The sequence below is a fragment of the Rhinopithecus bieti genome, unplaced genomic scaffold (assembly GCF_001698545.2).
Source record: "Rhinopithecus bieti isolate Rb0 unplaced genomic scaffold, ASM169854v2 scaffold_986, whole genome shotgun sequence".
NCBI classification, from domain to species: domain Eukaryota; kingdom Metazoa; phylum Chordata; class Mammalia; order Primates; family Cercopithecidae; genus Rhinopithecus; species Rhinopithecus bieti.
The window spans coordinates 466,998-485,566 of record NW_016803218.1 but is presented as its reverse complement, the minus strand read 5'-3'; the positions used below and the strand labels follow the sequence as shown (position 1 = coordinate 485,566).

Sequence of the window (18,569 nt, the reverse complement as noted above, 5' to 3'; positions counted from 1 at the left end):
CTATACACATGATGTACAAATATGTGTTTATGTCTCTGCTTTCAAGTCTTTTGAGCATATGCCCAGAAATGCACTTACAGGATCATATGATAATTCTATTTTTAATTTTAGGGAAACTACTATCCTGTTTTCCATAGCAGTTGCACCATTTTACATTCCCACCAGCAGTAAACAAGGTTGCCAAATTCTTCATATTCTCACTGACACTTGTTTTCTAATTTTTGTTTGTTTAAGTAATAAACATCCTAATTGGTGTAAAGTGTTATGTCTTTGTGATTTTGATTTGCATTTACCTAGTGATTACTGATGCTAAGCATCTTTTCATATACTTACTATTTGCATATCTTCTTTAGAGAATTGTCTATTCCAGTCTTTTGGTCATTTTTTAATTGTGCTGTTTGTTTTTGGTTGTTATTGTTGAGCTTTAGGAGTTATCTAGATATTCTGGAATCAGTTATTATTTCTTAGGATACTTTTTCTTTCCCTTCTGTCCTTTTGGGATTTAAATTTATGGAGTCTAGAGCTCTTCATATTGTTTTATAGGTCACTAAGGGTCTGTTCATTTTTTTTTTCAGTTTTTCTTTTATTCTGTAATTCATTTTGGTTTTTTGGGGGGTTTTTTTGTTTTGTTTTGTTTTTTTTACTTTATTTTTGAAACAGAGTCTCGCTCTGTCGCCCAGGCTGGAGTGTAGTGACACCATCTCGGTTCACTGCAACTTCAGCCTCCTGGGTTCAAACAATTCTCCTGCCTTGGACTCCCAAGTAGCTGGGATTACAGGTGTCCACCACAACACTCAGCTAATCTTTGTAATTTTGGTAGAGACAGGGTTTTGCCAAGTTGCCCAGGTTGATCTTGAAGTCCTGACCTCAAGTGATCCACCCACCTCAGCTTCCCAAAGAGTTGGGATTACAGGTGTGAGCCACCTGTTCTTGGCCATCACCCTGTAATTCTTTTTTTTTTTTTTTTTTTTTTTTGAGATGGAGTCTCACTCTGTCACCTAGGATGGAGTGAGGACAGTGGTGCCATCTTGGCTCACTGCAACCTCCGCTTCCCAGGTTCAAGTGATTATACTGCCTCAGCCTCCCCAGTCTCCCCAGTAGCTGGGATTACAAGTGTGTGCCACCACACCTGGCTAATTTTTGTATTTTCAGTAGAGATAGAGTTTCGTCATGTTGGCCAGGCTGGTCTTGAACTCCCGACCTCAAGTGATCCACCCACCTTGGCCTCCCAAAGTGTTGAGATTACAGGCATGAGCCACCATGCCTGGCCCCTGTAATTCATTTTGGAAAGTTCCTCTTGTTAAGTCTTCAAGTTCACTGATCTTTTATTTGGCACTCTTTAATCTGTTATTAATCTCATTTCATTTAAAACTTTATATTTTCATCTCTAGACTTCCTATTTTATTTTTTAAAATATCTCCCATTTCTGTCTTCATCATGCTTATGTTTTTCTTTACATTCTTAAGTATATATATAATAGCTACTTAAAAGCCCCTGTTTGCTAATACTGTCATCTTTGTCATTTCTAGGTCTGTTTCTATTGACTGTTTTTTTCTCCTTGTTATGGGTCACATTTTCCAGATTCTTTGCATGTCTAGTAATTTTTAACTGGATTTCAGACATTATTAATACTATGCTGCTGAATGTATGAAATTTTTCCCTTAAAGAATATTTAGACTTTCTTACGTCTTATAGCTACTGTGTATCAGCATGGTCAATTTGAGGCTTTTTCCAAAGTTTAATTAGGGCTTCTTTAGGGTAGCCTTTACTCTAGGTGTAGTTTAATCCTTCTTTGAAATTATGACCATTTCTGGAGGCTAAATGAAGTCCTGGGATGTTCAGTGAGGTCTCTTTACTTTGGATGGTAAGATATGTAATGTCTCTCAGCTCTGCAAAAGCTCCAAGAATTGCTCAGTTTACAGTTACCCACTGGTTCTTTGCCTATCTTTATGGATATTCAGCCTACACATGTGCAACTTAATGTTCAGCCATAGCATTAATATATGCAACTTTCTGGAGTTCTTTTTCTACATGGCTCCCTCATCTGTGGTATTCTGCCCTACAAATTTCAGTTGCCTCAGACTTCCTGAATTTGATCCGTCTTCAACTGAGTGAGACCACCCTGCTCTGCTGGGACATGCCCTTCCCTGTTTCTTGTTCCAGAAAATGATCCAGGCAGAATTTGGAACTTTCTAGTAAGATTTATTAATACTTAACTTATTTCCCTTCTCTGTGGGATCCTAGCCTTGCACTGCCTGTTGCCCACGTCTGAAAACATGCATGTCATGTATTTTCACCAATTTTCTAGTTGTTTACAACTGCAGGGTGGGTTGAGTACCAGGTACTCTTTGTGGTGGAAGCAGAAGTTATATATGGTTTTAATTTCTAGAAACTTTTTTTCTGATTGTACTTTAACATATTAGCCTCCTATTTTTTAGATACAGTATCCTCATGGATCATCCTGGGAATATTAATTAGAATACTGTTCATGCTATTCCTTTTCCTTGAATTGATTGACTTTTCATTGAGGGTAAGTTACCCTGCCATTTCAACTTGGGCACCATTTTGCCATTGTCCATTCTTTTCAAATAGATAATGAGTTTTAACTGGCTGGTAATATGTATAATAAAATTCTGGATTAATTAGAGTTGGTACTGTGAGGGTTTTCTTAGCAGCTATGTAGGCAAGTGGCTGGAGGAGACATACCATAACCATTCACTCACAGGTGATGGTGGTTTCTGTGGTCATGGTCCTCTGATGGTGGGATCACAGGGATATTTACCAAAAATGATCTCCTCTAATCTTCATGTATTTCTCACAATTATTGTAATTACTGTTCCAACTTCACAGTTGAGGAAACTGAAATTCAGGGAGGTTCGGTAATTTGTTAATATCACAGAACTCATGAGTAAAGCAACCAGGATTAGAGTCTGGACATCTTTCTACCTATACACTATGCTGCCTCCCATTTGCTTTATAACTTCCAGAAATTTCATATTTCTGACCTATTGGTGGAACTGCTTCATGTTTTCCAGTACAGGCACAGATATTTTCTAATGCTAAAATTTCTTTCGTTTTTTCATCTGGCTTTTGTATTTTGAGAGCATTCATGACATTAGTTTGTGTTTTCTCTTAATCTTGAGCCTACATTCTTTCCATATTATAAACTGTTTCCTTAAGTTAAATTCCTCTTTAAGTTAAAGTCCTCAGTGAGATGACTGAGAAAAAGGATAAGATATTTTTGAGGGACTTAATATATACTTTGTAAAATAAAATTAAATGTTCATAAATTGTACCAATACATTCCTATCAACAGTGCATCAAAATGCCAGCTACTCCATGGGGTGTAGTTTTTAACTGGTGTCTCTGGAAGACCCAGACTTTTAAGATGTTTAATGGTGGAATTTGAGGCACAGTGACACATGGCCAGAGGAGATATTTTTGGGAGCAATTTCTGCCCTGTACCTCCCAAATCCCTCACAGACCCCCTTTCTCCTTGGGCAGCCCCTCCTGCACATGCTGGGGGCAGGGCTTGGGCTTGGGGCACCTCTGCCAGGATCCCACTGATCTATGTTCTTGCTTGACACTCAGCAGCTGTCGTGGAGGCGTGGGCTGCAGGCGCTGTTCCCCATGGGCCGTGTGCAGGCCGCAGGCCGGGGAGCCTTTCCCGCCTAATCCGAGGGGCACTGGCAGTGGGGAGGGAGACAGCTGGGTGTAACTGATCTGCAAAGGAATGGAATGGTGCAGGCCCCCCAGCACTGGGCTGGGCCGTCTGCAGCCTGCCTGTCCCAGCTGCTGAGCCTTAACCCTTCCCTCTCTTATTTCTTTCTCCCCTCCATTGGGAAGTTGATGTCACTCAGCTTAGCCAAGTCCCAGGAAGCCCCTTGAGAAGTAAGCTTCCCTAGTTGAGTCTGTACACCTTGGAAAGGATCCAACTAGGTGATAGTTGCCGTCGGGGGGCTTGGGTCCTACCTGGGAACTTCCTGTCTCAGATAGAGACAGGGCTTTTGGAAGACCTAGTGGGCAACTCAGATAGTAGAGGCTATAAGGTCAGCATAGGGAGGCCCACCCTAGGTTGGAGCTCAGGGAAGATTCTCTGGCAGAAGCAATGGAAGGGGCACTCGGTTTGGAGTCTGGTGCTGCCTCCACCATTGCTCACTTTGCAGTGAGAACCTGGGTGAGTCACTGTCACTTCCTGGTATCAGTTTCCTAATCCCGAAAATGAGGAGTTTAAAGATATTCCTCAAGGTTTAGGAAAGAAGGTTCATGGTGGAAACAATAGCTCTATTTATTAAATGCCTACCATAGGCCAGGACTCTATCTATAAACATTCTCACCATCACTTTGCCAGACTCTCATTTCCATTTTAGTGATGAGGAAACTGAGACTTAGAGAGTGTAAATCATACAGCTGTTCAGAGATAGAGCCTACTCCACAATCTAGGCCCTTTACTAGATCCCAAAGATCAGCTCCAAGGATCCATAAATGGTTACCTGCTTCAGTCAAACAGAGGCAAGATGGCACATCTGGATAGGGCACACAGAGGCAAAGGTTTAGCAGTGAGCCCTGAGTCTGCTGGATGGAGGGTGGGCTGGGACTGGGTCCGGCTCTTTGTGCCTGCTTTTCTCTTGCCCTAGGTCCAGCTGGGCTGGGATTCCCTGGCTCAGCCCAGCAGCCTCACATATTAGCATAGCCTCTGCAGTTGTCCAGCCCTTTCCCATCCATGATCTCACTTGACCCTCTTGCCAACCCTGTCACAGAACTTATTGCTCCTCCTCACGATGGGGAACTGAGGCTTAAAATTTGCCAATGTTCTACAACTGCTAACTCACCAAAGAGACTAGAATCTTCTTTCCACTGCTCCCTCTGGCTTCCAGGAAGAAGGAGCCTGGAGTAAGAGGGAGTAAGAGCTCCCAGGCACCCAGCAATCTTCTTAGTCTCTTTCTGGGCTGAGAAAGTGTGAATGTGGGCTCTGGAGTTAAACAGGTGTGAGCTTGAGTCCTAATTCCTCCACTCTCAAGCTGTGCAAGTCACTTACCTTCTCTGAGCCTTAGTAGCCTCATCTGTTGTGAATGAATGTTGGGGGAATAAATTAATGACGGCCAGAGCCAGACCTGCATCTCCCCTCCCTGAGCGCAGACACAGGCTGTCATGGGAAGCCCCAGTCAAGCAGAAACTAGGTCTGGGGAGCTAGAGGCCAAAGGGAGGACTCCTAGGGGCTGCTGTGTTGTAGCTGCTCTCCAGGCTAGGCAGGAGCTGCTGAGGGAGAGGAGAAAAACGGCACTCCATGTGAGGCAAAGACATAGAGGCAGGAATGGACACGGCGTGGGAGGACCAGCTACAAGGTTTGGGTTTGGCTGGCTTGGGAGAGGTGGGGTCTTCATGGCCAGTGAGAAGCAAGCCTAGAGAATGGTTTATTTCTAGAGAACGAGTTGTCCAAAGGTGCAGGGGCTGGATCAGTTACCCAGCATGCTGCCTGCCCATCTCCACCCACCCCCACCCAATCCCTGGGGTGCTGTGTTCCCTGGGCAAAGGGCTGGAGGCATCAGGGAGGTGGCAGAGGGAGGGGGAAGCATGGAATCCCAGCTTGGGAGAGACAGCTGTGCAGGCCTCCTGCCTGCTGCAGGGGATTAACTGGCACCGCACAGTATGTTGGGGAGCACCTGGCTCCCCGGCTCTGCCCATCCCTGCACCCTTTAACTCTTTGCTGTCTGGGCTCCACACCTTCAGGCTTAGAGGTATGTTCACACTTATTCTCCAGTGTCCTCAGTGTTCCATGTTGGGAACACAGAGATAAAGAAAGACCTAAGGCGGGGTCTGCCCAGCCAGAGGTATCTGTGTCATCACTGTCCCTCCTCACGCCAGCTGTGGCCCTCTGAGACCCTGACTTCTCTCCACAGCAAAGCCTTTCTCTTTCCACTGGCTTCTCCAGGGCATATGGTCAAATCACTGCCTTCTTCAAGTCCTCCCCTAACTCATGCGCTATCTCTTCTTTTCCAGCCACACTTCCTAGTGTTGTCCTCCTCACTCTCTCCACTTCCTCACAGAGATGGCACTGCTCACCAGACCCATCTTCCTGGGCACGCAGCTGGACTACATTCCCCAGCCTTTCTTGCACTGAGATGTGCCCATACACGCCAGTTCAGGCCAGTGGAACCCGAATGGAAGGGAGTGAGGCACTTTCAGTCCTGGGCCCTGCAAGCTTCCAGCACATGCTCTCCCTGCACCCCGGCTGGCTGATGCCTGAGACCATAGAGACTCTGGGAGGCCCGTACTGAAAGTGGTAGAACCTCAAGACAGAGGAGCCAGGATCCCTAAATCATTCTGGACACAAAGCTCTAGCTACCCACTTATTTTGGGTGTTTTCTTTAATAAGAGGAAGGAATAAACTTCTATCATGTTTGAGTCTCAGAAAAGATCTGACTTGCTGTGTGTGAAAAAAATAAGTGAGGAATTTGGTCTCTTCTCCTCTACCTCCCCATGTGGGACAACCCAGAAAAGCAGGGAAGAGGGATCTGGAACTCGGAAAAGGGGTTGGAAGGGGAACAGCTCTGGTGAGGGGAGAGGAACAGGGTGTTATCAACGAAGCTGAAGTTAAGACATGTAGCGTTTGACTTCTAATTTGAAGTTGTTTCTGAACCTGTCGTCTGCCTTCCCCAAGCCACCATGACAAGTGTGCAAGACTCCAAGGCCTTGTGTGGTCAGAGCCTTGGGAAAATGTAAACGAAAGGACCACACATGGGTGAGGAGGCCAGGGAGACCTGGGCCTGGGGAGGGGGCCTGTGCAGACAGTGCCTACCAGAGTGACAAGGAAAGGGTTAAGGGGTCTGTGAGCAGGATTGGCTCTCCTCACAGTGAGGGTAGTAAAATCAGCATGTCGCCTCCAATTTGCTCCGGCCTGACCTTGAACGTGAATCATTCCATCACAATGTCCTTATTGATTTCCACAGGAAGAGGATTAAGCCCAGAAAATCGGGGCGGGAACTTGAGCCTGCACCACGGAGAATGGGATGGTTCTGCAGCTCAAAACTCCTCGTGTTTGCAAATACGTCACAGGGGTTTGCAGGCTGGGCAGCCGCCCTGCTCGGCCACCGATCTCTCAGTGGCTCCGCTGGTCCCGGGCTTCTGTTTCCTCACCTGTGTGTGGCCGCTGGGGTTGCCTCAAGCTTTAAGTAATGCACAGAGTGTGGGAAGAAATAGGAATGAGGGAGATGCCACAGATGTCCCTAGGGCCTTCAGTCTGTTCTAGTCTCTTCTGAGGATCTCCTGGGATCCAAAAAGCCTATTGAGGACCAAAGTTGCCACTGAACCAGTTGGTGGCTCACCAGCCAGGAAGGATCTTCCTCAATCCTGAAAACTGTTGAAGGGAATGAGACCTGTGTGTGTGTGTGTGTGTGTGTGTTGTGTGTGTTGTGTGTGTGTATTACCCACACAGATGCATAAAGGAGGGATCATTCTGTGTGAACCAACCCACAATTTTCTGTCATCATTTAACATATCCTGGAGAGCCCAGCAAGTCAGTACCCAAAAGGGTTACATAATATTTGCGAGCATGGTTGTACCAGGTTGCTTAATCCTTCCCTACTGACAGGCATTTGCAGTTGTTACTAATTTTTAACACTCAGGACAATGCTGCAATAAACATCCTGGCGCATGCCTGTGTAGGCATTCTTTCTTTTGGTGCTATTTCCTATTGCTCCTGTAACAAATTGCCACACATTTAGTGGCTTAAAACACACACGTTTATTCTCTTACAGTTGTAGAGGTCAGAAGTATGAAATCAGCTTCACTGAGCTAAAATCAAGGGACCAGCCGGCCTGTGTTCCTTCTGGGGGCTCTAAGAGAGAATTCAGTTCCTTGATTTTCCAGCTTCCAGAGGCTGCCTGGATTTCTTGGCCAGTGGCCCCTTATGCCAACCTCAAAGTACATCACTTCAACCTCGCTTCTGTCACCCCGTCTTTTCTCTCTGACTCTGACCTGCCTGCCTCTCTTATATAAGGACCCTTGTGATTACACTGGGCCCACCTGGATGACCCAGGATAATCCTCTTATCTCAAGATCCTTAATCACATCTGCAAAGTCCCTTTTACCATGTAATGTAATATAAACATTCGCAAGATACAGGAATTAGGACGTGGACATCTATCTTTGGAGGACCACTATTCAGCCTTCCATAGCTGCCTAGAAATAGGATGACTTAGTTAAAGGCGATGTGTATTTTACATTTAAATCACCATCTACAAATTGTACCTATTTGATATGAACACTCACTTCAACACTGCTGGCACTGGCTTTTTGGAGGGCAGTGGACAACACTAATTACGGTTCAAAGTCTTCGCTGTTTCCTGCCTTCCCCACATTGCAAGGCAGGGTTGGAGATTTTCCTCTCCTTAATCTTTCACTAAATTGTCTTACCCTGAAAGAAAAAGTCAGTATCCCCAGGAGGGATCTAGGAGAATAGGACTGGGAATTTTGACCAAAAGTTTAGAGTGAGAAGTTGGCTTCCAGTAGGAGAAGGCAGGAGGGGTTGCCTGAGTGGGAGTGGAGGTGAGGTGGCCAGGGGGAACATCCAGGCATGCTGGGACTCCAATAGTAGGGTGTGATCACCAGGAGCTATGGCCATCTGAGAGGACATAGTGGGAGTACAGCAAGAGGGCTGAGAACTGCTGTCAACTGGAGCCAAGGAGGGCCAGGTTACTGAAACTAGGTCACCAAAAATGGGTCGGATGTGGGGAACAGGCATCTGAAAGCCTGGAGCCACCCTCCCGAATCGAGACTGCAGGAAGACGTTTAGGCCAAGGCTGGCTGACTTAACCTGGTGCCCTCTGCCTCTGTCTACGCAACAGCTGATGAGGAGTGGCCTGTTCAAAAGCTGCTTTCCCATAACTGGACATAAACAGATGGGAAGGGTCATGAGGTGAGGAATGAACAGCTAGGAACACTATATAGCCAGCAATGGCTATAAAAACTTCCTTATGTCTCAGCCAAAACATCTTGCCATATAATGGAACCAGGATTTTAAACCCAGCTCACTTTAACAGCCATGTTCTGTTTAAAGTCATGGTCTGTTGAAATCAGAGTTCAAAACTCTGAAAACTATTGATTTAGGGAGTGTGTGTAGCTAAGGAGATAACCGACTACAAGCCATGGATCATCATCCCTTATAGAGAAATTTGGAAGCCTTCTCCCACCCATCTCAGGCTGTAATGATGAGAAATTAAGAAGTGTGATGTATGCATTTAAGGCTATAAATGTTTCTCTAGGTACTGCTTTAGCTGCATCTCACAGGTTAATGTGTCATAATTTTAAAATTATGCAGATCAAAATGTTGTCCAATTTCCATTCTGATTTCTTATTTGATCCATTGATTATTTAGTAATGTGCTGCTTACAAAGCCATAAAGCTTCATTAGGAAAATTCATTTTCATTAGGAAAAGACTCAGGGTCCAAGTTAGCAGACAGATGCACCATAAGAAGAGCTTACTTATGAAATAAAAGCCAAGCCTTCAGTGTTTGCTCAAAAAATGATGTTCTACCCTCTCTAGGCAGGGTGAAGCTCTTGCACTGTAAGCACTGACTCCTCTACGAGTTTTTTCTATTATTGAGGGGTGCTTTCCTAGACCCCCTCCTTCTCCTTCCCACATGGGACAACTCAGGAAAGCACCCTCCCATTTTCTCCTTAGGTGTCCCAATGGTCCTTCACAGGTGAAGTGTCACTGAGAGCCTGTCCCTGGGTGCTCCTTAATCCTACCACAGCTGACATGGCTGCAAAAACGAACTGAGCTCATTGGGAGAACAACAAGGAAAGAAATACAGAAATGTTAAGAGGCCAATATGAAACCTACTCTCTGGGTCTGCCTCATCCACATCTCCTGTGAGAAGCATCTGTCTCTGGGCCCACAGAACCAGGATCACTCCTCAGTCCCTCGCCTGGGTGCCAGCTCCCCAGCTCCCAATGTCCTCATCCTTCTCCTCATCCCCTTCCTCTAGAAGCCAGTCTCTGGTCCATTCAATTCCAACCAGCAAACACCCACCAATGGTTCTGCTGTGAGTGGGGCATGGTGCTGGGATGGATGGGGCAGAAGTGGTGCTGATGTCCAGAGCCATAAAATAGAGTCGTCTCTTCGCAGTGGATACTCCTTCAAGTTCAAAGTAAACCTGGCTCCCTCAGAGATGCTCAGAAGCCTGAAGTCTTCCTGTGGTTTATTGATACATAAACAGAACACAAATATGCGCACAAAGAGGCTTGGAAACAGTAGGGGGCCATCCTGGCACAGTCTCCTCACCTCAAGGGGCATCCAGCCACATCTTCAAACACACAGGGCAGTGCTGGGGCCTGCACAATGTCATGTTCATGCCCTTGGGATCCACGTGGCACAAAGTGGCACAGGGGTGGGAAACTTGCAGAGTGGGGTCCACACCCGGAAAGGGGCTCTGGCCCTGCTTTAGGGGACACTCTGGTTCAGTGACAAGGCTCTCACAAGTGCTCGGGGAGGCTGGGGCTGTGTGTTCCACTGACACCAACAGACACTCTCTTGCTAAACAGTCCCATGGAGCACAGAGGCTGGCATGGGCTCAGCCACAAAACCCATAATCAGGCTCCTCTGAGCCTGACTCTGTCATGGCCTTGGAGAAAAGGTGCACTGCAAAGCCTAGAGCTGCATTTGCAGGCTAAAGGTACCCCCTCAGCAACCTAGGGTCTCAGAGGCATGGGCCGTCAACCAGCATCCTAAATAAGCAGTGCTGGACCCTCGCTGAGGGTTTCACTCCCCCACCACCACCTCACAAGGCCAGCCTGCCTGCTGGGAAGGTTGCCTTGGAGTAAGGGTATAGGCTTGGGTCTTCCAAATCCTTTCCTGAATTACCATCTCAATACCAGGACACCAGGCACCTTTCTTTGGACTACAGGGGACGTGAAGGTCACTGAGCTCACTCTGACTTCACAGATCTTGGTGAGACAACCTGGGCCCTGGAATCCACCATCTTTGCTTTTGGGAACTCCTTCTGGGCAGCTATCTGCAAGCCTGAGTGTTGCAGGGATAGCCCCTCTTTCCTTTTACTGTGTCTGGTTTCTTCTGTAGTCAAAAAGGCCAAGAGAATGGGCCACTGCATCCTGCCCCTGTGCTTGGTCTTGGGTCCAGCTGTGGTTCCCATGTGAGCACCATGCACCTTCCCACCTTCCCACAGCTCTCACCACCCCCACCAAGAGCTGTGGCCAGGGTCACAGAGGTTCAGAGGGTGCTGCTCCTGGACCTAAAGCCCATTTTCCATCTCAAGCCAGGGACAAAGGTGAGCTCCCTGAGCCCTCAGCTATGGCACTTTCCCACATGTGGAAAATGGGGAGCCCAGAAAGGGAGCCAGGATGGGAAGGGGTGACCCTTTCTGGTTACTCCTGTGACCTCTTCCCACCATTCCATGCTCAGCACGTGCCAGATTTCTACCACCTTTAATACCCCCATTCACATTGGGCCAGCTGGAAACAGGAAGTGGGGCCGGCAGAGGTGGTCCAGCTAGCCCAGGCCCCCAGGCCTCAGGACCACTGGCAGGCACAGTCAGTGGGCTCCTGCACAGTGTAGGGCACCCAGGTGGCATTGGTGGCACAAAAGAGCTGCACAGAACGCCGCTGCAGGCCCACCTCGCGGCAGCACTTGCAGAAGCGGGCATAGGTGTTGATGTTGTAGTTGTAGATGCTGGCGGATGGGCACCTCCCATCACAGGACACTAGGTTCACCTGGAATGGGCAGGCCAGTGAGGCAGTCTGTGGCATTCACACCCCCAAATCCCCTCCATCCCCATCTTTTGATGCCCCACTGCCTTGTGGGCACCACGCACAGGCGTGTGGCTCCTGCATTCGTTCTTGCGGATGGTCATGCGGATGGTCACCTTCTTGCAGGAGCGCCCATCCTCCTTACCTAGGGGGACAAGTGGATACGGGAGCTGTGGCCAAGACCAGGCTTCTTAGGGGCAGTAGGATGGGCCAGCCCCAGGCAGTTAGTGCCATGCTGGAGGGTCTCTCTTCCAGCGTTAGCACCCATGCATTAGTACCCCTCCCCTTCCAGGGAAAGCCTTTTAACCCAGTGCCCTGGAAGGAGGCGGAGTTAGGAAGGCAGAGACAGAGCAGTGTGAGCAGGTGAGGCAGGAAGGCCAGCAGGGCCCCCTTGAGGACTCTGTGCTAGGGCAGAGGAGCATCTGGGGACAAGTGAGGTATATATTTTTATACTTGTTATTCTGTCTCTCCCACTAAATGTCAGCTCCACAAGGCTCTACAGTGCCTAGAACAGTGCCTGGCACATAGTTGGAACTCCACTAATATTTGCCAGGTACATGCACTCACTCTGTAACCCCAGGAATCCCTCTAGAAATGGAATGGAATCTTTTCTTCTGGTCTCTGAGCCTCACCACAGAGGTTTCCTACTACACCAGCTAGATGGCTTCTGGCCAGAGCTAAGTCCACTTTGTCTTCCCTCTCCGCTCCAGGAGGTAGGAGAACTAAGGGCTGTCCCAACATGGCCCTCTGGGTCCTGGACTGAGACTGGCTGAGTGACCAGAAAGAGCAAAGCAGTGGCAGTCTGGGGCGTTGGTGGGCGCCAGGTGAGCGGGCCCTGCTGAAGCTTTCCCATGCAAGCCCAGGGAATACAGCTCACTACCCAGCATGCACTGCAGGCCTAATGGCCTGTGCCAGACGTGGGGAGCAGGGGCCCTCCCCCTCCCTTGCCCCCAGAGCACGGGCCACCTAGCAGAAGGGACATTGCTGGATATAGCAACACGGCTGCCTGCCTCCAGTCCAGTGGGCTTCCGAGAGGAGTACCTGAGCGACAGTGGACACTAACCCGTGGAGGAGAGGCGGGACTAACGGGGACCACGGGAAACAGGGTCCCCGGGGAACCTGGGGAGAGGGACATGGGGTGCAGGTCACACGGGGGCACATGGGACATTCAGGGAACATGAGTTTGTGGGTCAGGGATCAGCCGATGAGGCCCCAAGTCCGGCTTTCTTGGAGTATATGAAATGCACATAACGGGGCCCCAAGTTCTACTGCCTTCTGGAGATGGGGTCTGAGCACCCTAGGAGAAGGGCAGGCACAGGGGAAAGATGTGGGTGGGGGATTGAAGGTGGTGCAAAGTGGAGGCTGACTGGGATGTGCATGTGCATGTGGTTGGGGGCTACAGTTCTGGGTGGCCAGGGCTCCAGGAGCCAGGTATCAGGACAGGTGCACAGACCTCACACTCAGACTGTCAGGGACACTGGAAGGTCTGAATCCCACCCAGGAGACTCCTCCAAGACCAGGGCATCTGACCACGGGAGAATTCATATGGGACCATCTAGGCTGGGAGCCTTGGCAGGGGCAGGAGAAGGCAAAGTAACTGGTGAACTACTGACCTCCTGAATGCCATGCCCCAATGTCCTCTGGCTCTGACAAGGAGCAGAGGCTTTGCATGAGAACAAGGACACAAACATGGCCTCCAGCCTTCTGCATATTTGCGCCAGTGCCATGAGCCCCATGGTGGGGATGTTATCCCTCCATCTACTCAGCCCAGAAGAGCTATCATTTTAGGTGCCAGGCCGGGAACCTGGTCATCTGTCCCCTGACATGACACCCTGTGCCCCCATCAAAGCCCCCCACCCCTGGGCCCCCACCATGCTCACTCACAGGTCCTGCAGCATCCTTCCAAGGAAGGTACCACGGAGCCCCCAACCTAGAGAGAGGAAGTTGGGAGAGGTGGGTGTGGAGACCCCCGTCCAGGCCAGGAGCCAAGATCCCAGAAACAGGCAGAGTACAGGAGTCTTGACTCTTCTCTCCCTGTGATGCCCCAGGGCAGGAACATAGGCCCCTTGCCAGGCCATGGGAGAGCCACAGGGGCTAAGCTGGCACTAAGGCTGCACGTGGCCCCCTTGGGGCAGGAGCCTGGGTCAAGATGGTGCAGGGCCTCCCATCTTTCCTGTGGCAGCTCCCCTCATGCCTTCCACTGCCTACCCCACTGTCAGTGCTTGCCAGCACAAAGGGTCAGGGAGAGGAGGGGTGCAGGAGTCACTCACTTGGGTCAGTGGCCTGGGCTCTACCTCAGCCCTGGACAAATCATCCTTTTCCTTTAGGCTTAGTTTTCCCATCTCTAAAATGGGGGCAAGTATCCCTTAAAGCCCTCCTCCTCTATAGTGAAATGGGTAAAACAATGGATGGGACAGTTCTTTCTACATAAGTGTGTGTTGAGGGGAGGGTCTCAGTATGTGTGTGCGATTTTGTGAGCATATACATGAGTATCTGTGTGTACATGTGTGATTTTGCACGTGTGGGTGTGTGTATGAGAGTATCATTGAGTGTCTGTGTATATTTGTTTTCTAGAGAAGAGTCAGAAATCTTTAAATGTCCACTGTTAATCTCAGGGACTTTAATAATTCAACAGTAACCCCAAGCCTTCCAGGAAATCCTTTTCTCTGAGGTGCGCCCATACTGACAGCTGCCCATGCTAGTGCTGGACACCCACCAGCCATCAGAGGACTGAAATGCATCTGCGTGGCATGTGTGTGCAAGAGTGTGCTTATATGAGTGCTTTGAAGTGTGATGATGCGTGGTGTGTGCATTGGCATGCCGATGTGAATGTCCCTGGAGGGTGTGGTGTGTGAGTGGCTGGTGGCCTGTGTTGGTGTCTGGCTGAGTGTGCCTAAATACATATGAACAGTGTTGTTTTGTGCCACCTGCATGTGGTCACGTGATGTGTGGAAAGAGGGCAGGGTGGTGATGTGGTCAGGGCAAAAAGAAGTGCAGAGAGAAATGGATTTTGGGGTGGCATGCACAGGCTTCCAGGGAACCCTTCCTCCCTACACTCCTGCTCCAGGACCCCCACCCACTGCAGTGAGAAAGCGTGATGCCCCTGGCCTACAGCCCTCAGTGGGAAGGAGAAACACTGACCTTGGCACACTCAAGTCTCATTGAGCGGTGGCAACTGATGGGAGAGCGGACGAGCACGGCACCATGGGGAGTGCTGCTGCAGTGGTTGGCGAGCGCAGTCTGCAATCCAAGATGCCCCAGGCTGGGGGCACAGAAGTGGGTGATGGGGGCTGCGGCCAGATGGACAGCCCCTGAGCAAACCCATAGGGTCTGGGAGCCTGTTTGTACCCACCCTGGCCTGGGACCAGAGAGAGCCCTAAGTCCTGGTGGTCCCCTCCTCCTCCTGGGACACCCTCCTAGGTGGGCAGCGAGGGGGCTGCTTACCAAGAACAGGGAGGTGGTGCCATTGGGGAAGGTGAAGAGACAGGACACATTCCTGCAGGAGCCACAGCAGGCAGCGAGGTCCTGCGGGTGCTGGTACTCCTGGTTCTGCAGGCCAGGGCGGGGTGGGCCTCAGCCAGTTGCCCACCTCCACCCTGGCTCTCCCACTGCCTGATTATCTATGAGGGACCCCAGAGTCCGGAAGGGTCCTCTGTAGGTACTCCGGAAGAGGAGCTCCCAGCCTCCTTCTGTCGCAGGCAGCTAATCATCCCTGTATCTACCCAGAGCCTCCCTTACAGCAAAGAGCATCTCCACCCTTTCCAAGACATTTCTGCTAAGTAGGATGCCAGTTTTTATTCCAGACAGACCTCCATTTGAGTCTCAGTTCCTGTAGGACTTTTTACAAATGACAGAGTCTCCCTAAGTCTCAATTGTCTCCTCTGAAAAATGGGAATAATTCTAACCCCCTTTATCCAACTAATATTTATTAGCCCTTACTAGAAGCCAGTCACCATCCTAAGTACTGGACATGAAGAAGTGCTCACCAAATAGTAGCAATACAAGCATGCAAACCAAAGGGACAGGGAATGTGCCAGGCATTCCACAGGTACCTAATAAGTGTGTGCTCTCTCTGTCAGCACCCACCCTTGCCAGGCACTAAATCTGTCCCTTACTGTTCTCCTCCTGGCGTCTCCCAACCCAGTCCCTTTCTTGGCACTTTCTACAGAGGTCTCTGAGGGCCTCTCTGACTTGTCTTGGAGGCTTAGGGCAGCTTGAAGGGCCCCTCTGATTCCTGGAGCACACAGGGTCTGCCAGGCTAGCTCTCCTGACACCACCCACCCCACCCTGGGCGACACCCTACCGCCTCGCAGTGGATGTCACACAGCACGGAAGTGGTGTTGATCTGGTAGAAGTTGGTGAGAGGGTCGAGCACGGCGGTGCAGCGGGAGGTGTGGCACACGCCGTCTGCTGAGAGCTCCACCACCGTCTGGCCGGGTTGCATCACACCCAGCTCGCGGCTCAGACACACTGGGGCCTTCACTGGATGGGCATGCAGGGTGGCAACGGTCATCTAGAGCCCAGGCACCCATGGCCCCCCTGCCTGGCTCTGCCCCGAGGCTTTCCCCACTCACCACACTCGTACTTGGCGCAGCCACACACATTGTCCACGCTGTGCATGAACTCCTCGTCCAGCTGGGATTTCTCCCACTGGGTGGGGCAGAGGCAGTCAGCACCCTGGGGTGGGGGCCAGCCTGGCCCTCAGGAGCAGTCTGCCACCTGGGCCCCTCTCTATGTCAGTCCCTCCCTGTGGTGGGCAGGAGGGGGCTGGCAGACCTGGGGCCCCGCAGCATCCTGGAAGCTCAGTCCCAGTGTGATTCCCAGGCCTCCCGGATGAGGAGCACTGTCCAGTGTCCTCCCCTTTCTCAGTGAGGGACAGAGCCCTGGGTGGCTCACAGTACTTCTCACCTTTCTTCAGCAATTTTAAGGAAGGGGGAATGGGGGTCAGAGTGAGAGGAAATGTGTGCTGGGGTGTGAGGGTTACATATAATTCAGAAAATGACTGTAAACATGACTTCACATTTCTTAAAGTATTTTCACTTCCCTCAGTGGCCATGCAGCCTGGTGGCTAAGGGCATTGTCTCTGGAGACAGATTTCCTAGGTGTCAGCTCTGGCTCTGTGATATACTAGCTTCATGACCTTAACCTTAGCTTCCTTGTTTGTAGGATTGAGAAAACAACAGAATCAACCTCACAGGGTTGTTGTGAGAATAAATAATACACATGAAATGCCTAGGAAAGTTCCTGGCACTTAGTAAGCTCTCAATAAACATTAGCTACCGTCATGATTGTCATCATCATCATCATCATCATCATTATCATCTTCACCACCATCATCATCTCACCATCCCCACCACCACCATCGTCATTCATGATCACCATCACCATCACCCTCACCGTCCTCACCCCCACTGTCACCATTGCACTATCACCATCACCACCACCACCATCCTCACCATCACCACCACCATCACCATGGCATTATCACCATGACCACCACCATCATTGTCACCACCACCATTACCATCACCATTGCATTATCACCACCACCACCACCACTACCACAACCACCATCATCCTCACCATCCCCACAACCACCATCGACATTGCATTATCACCACCACCACCACCCTCATCCTCACCATCCCCACCACCACCATTGACATTGCATTATCACCACCACCACCACCCTCATCATCATCCCCACCACCACCATCGACATTGCATTATCACCACCACCACCACCTTCATCCTCACCATCCCCATCACCACCACCACCACTGCATTATCACCATTGTCACCACCACCACCATCACTGTCCCCACCACCAGCATCACCACAGCATTATCACCACCACCCCCACCATCATCCTCACCATCACCACCATCATTGCCATTGCATTATCACCATTGTCACCACGACCACCATCCTCACCGTCCCTACCACTACTATTGTCATAGCATTATCACCGTCGTCACCATCACCACCATCCTTACCAACCCAACACCACCATCATCATTGCATTATCGCCATCGTCACTGCACTATCACCATCATAGCCACCACCATCCTCCTCACTGTCCCCACCATCATTGCCACCATCAGCATCATCACTATCATCTTCATGATAATTTTCATCATCATTGTACTGAATCCTTACCACAACTCTAAATCATGATTATGTCAACTTTACAAAGGAGGGCACCATACCCAGAAAGCCAGTGGCAGAGCTTGGGACAAGAATGCTAACTTGCAACCATGGGTTCCTTGCACTAGATTAAAGGAGCAGGTTCTCTAGAGTAGGGGATAGAGAGGAAAGGAAAGGGGAGCAGACCAGGGGGTGTTGGGGGAGAAGGGTCTCCATACCAGATGGCACCGGGGCACTGGGATTGTGTCACAGTCACACTCTGAAAAACACAAGGGGCCAGGTCCCACTTCATCAGGGATGTCCAGGTAGAAATCCCCTGGGTACCCTGGACCTCTCACTGCTGGCACAACCCATCTTCTGAAGACCCAGCTTCAGGCCAGGCCTGTGAGAGGAGACAAAGAGGCCCAAATCTCAGCCTCCTTCCATCCCTGAGGGCAGGAGGAGGCCTGCAGCTCCGCTGGTTAGGCAGGTGGGCAGTGATGGATTCTGAACACCAAGCTCTCCACTGGGTGTGGAGCGAGGATAAATAGGCAGATAGGCCAATCACAGGTTTCCTTTTGTCACCTGGATTAATCCCTCCACCTGGTCCAGAGCCTATTCTTTTTATTTATTTTATTTTATTTTATTTTATTTTATTTTTATTTTTATTTCAGAT

At 49.8% G+C, this 18,569-nt stretch overlaps 1 protein-coding gene across 1 annotated transcript in view; it reads right to left on the bottom strand.

Moving 5' to 3' along the window:
• Positions 1–10,224: 10,224 nt before the first annotated feature.
• OTOG (otogelin) overlaps positions 10,225–18,569 on the bottom strand; it is a 104,133-nt gene continuing 95,788 nt past the window's right edge. Inside the window, 8 exon segments of the mRNA XM_017870066.1 lie at positions 10,225–11,731; positions 11,833–11,912; positions 13,652–13,697; positions 14,909–14,995; positions 14,997–15,029; positions 15,212–15,316; positions 16,071–16,249; positions 16,342–16,417. Coding sequence (XP_017725555.1) covers positions 11,531–11,731; positions 11,833–11,912; positions 13,652–13,697; positions 14,909–14,995; positions 14,997–15,029; positions 15,212–15,316; positions 16,071–16,249; positions 16,342–16,417 — 807 coding nt within the window. The 3' untranslated portion in view covers positions 10,225–11,530.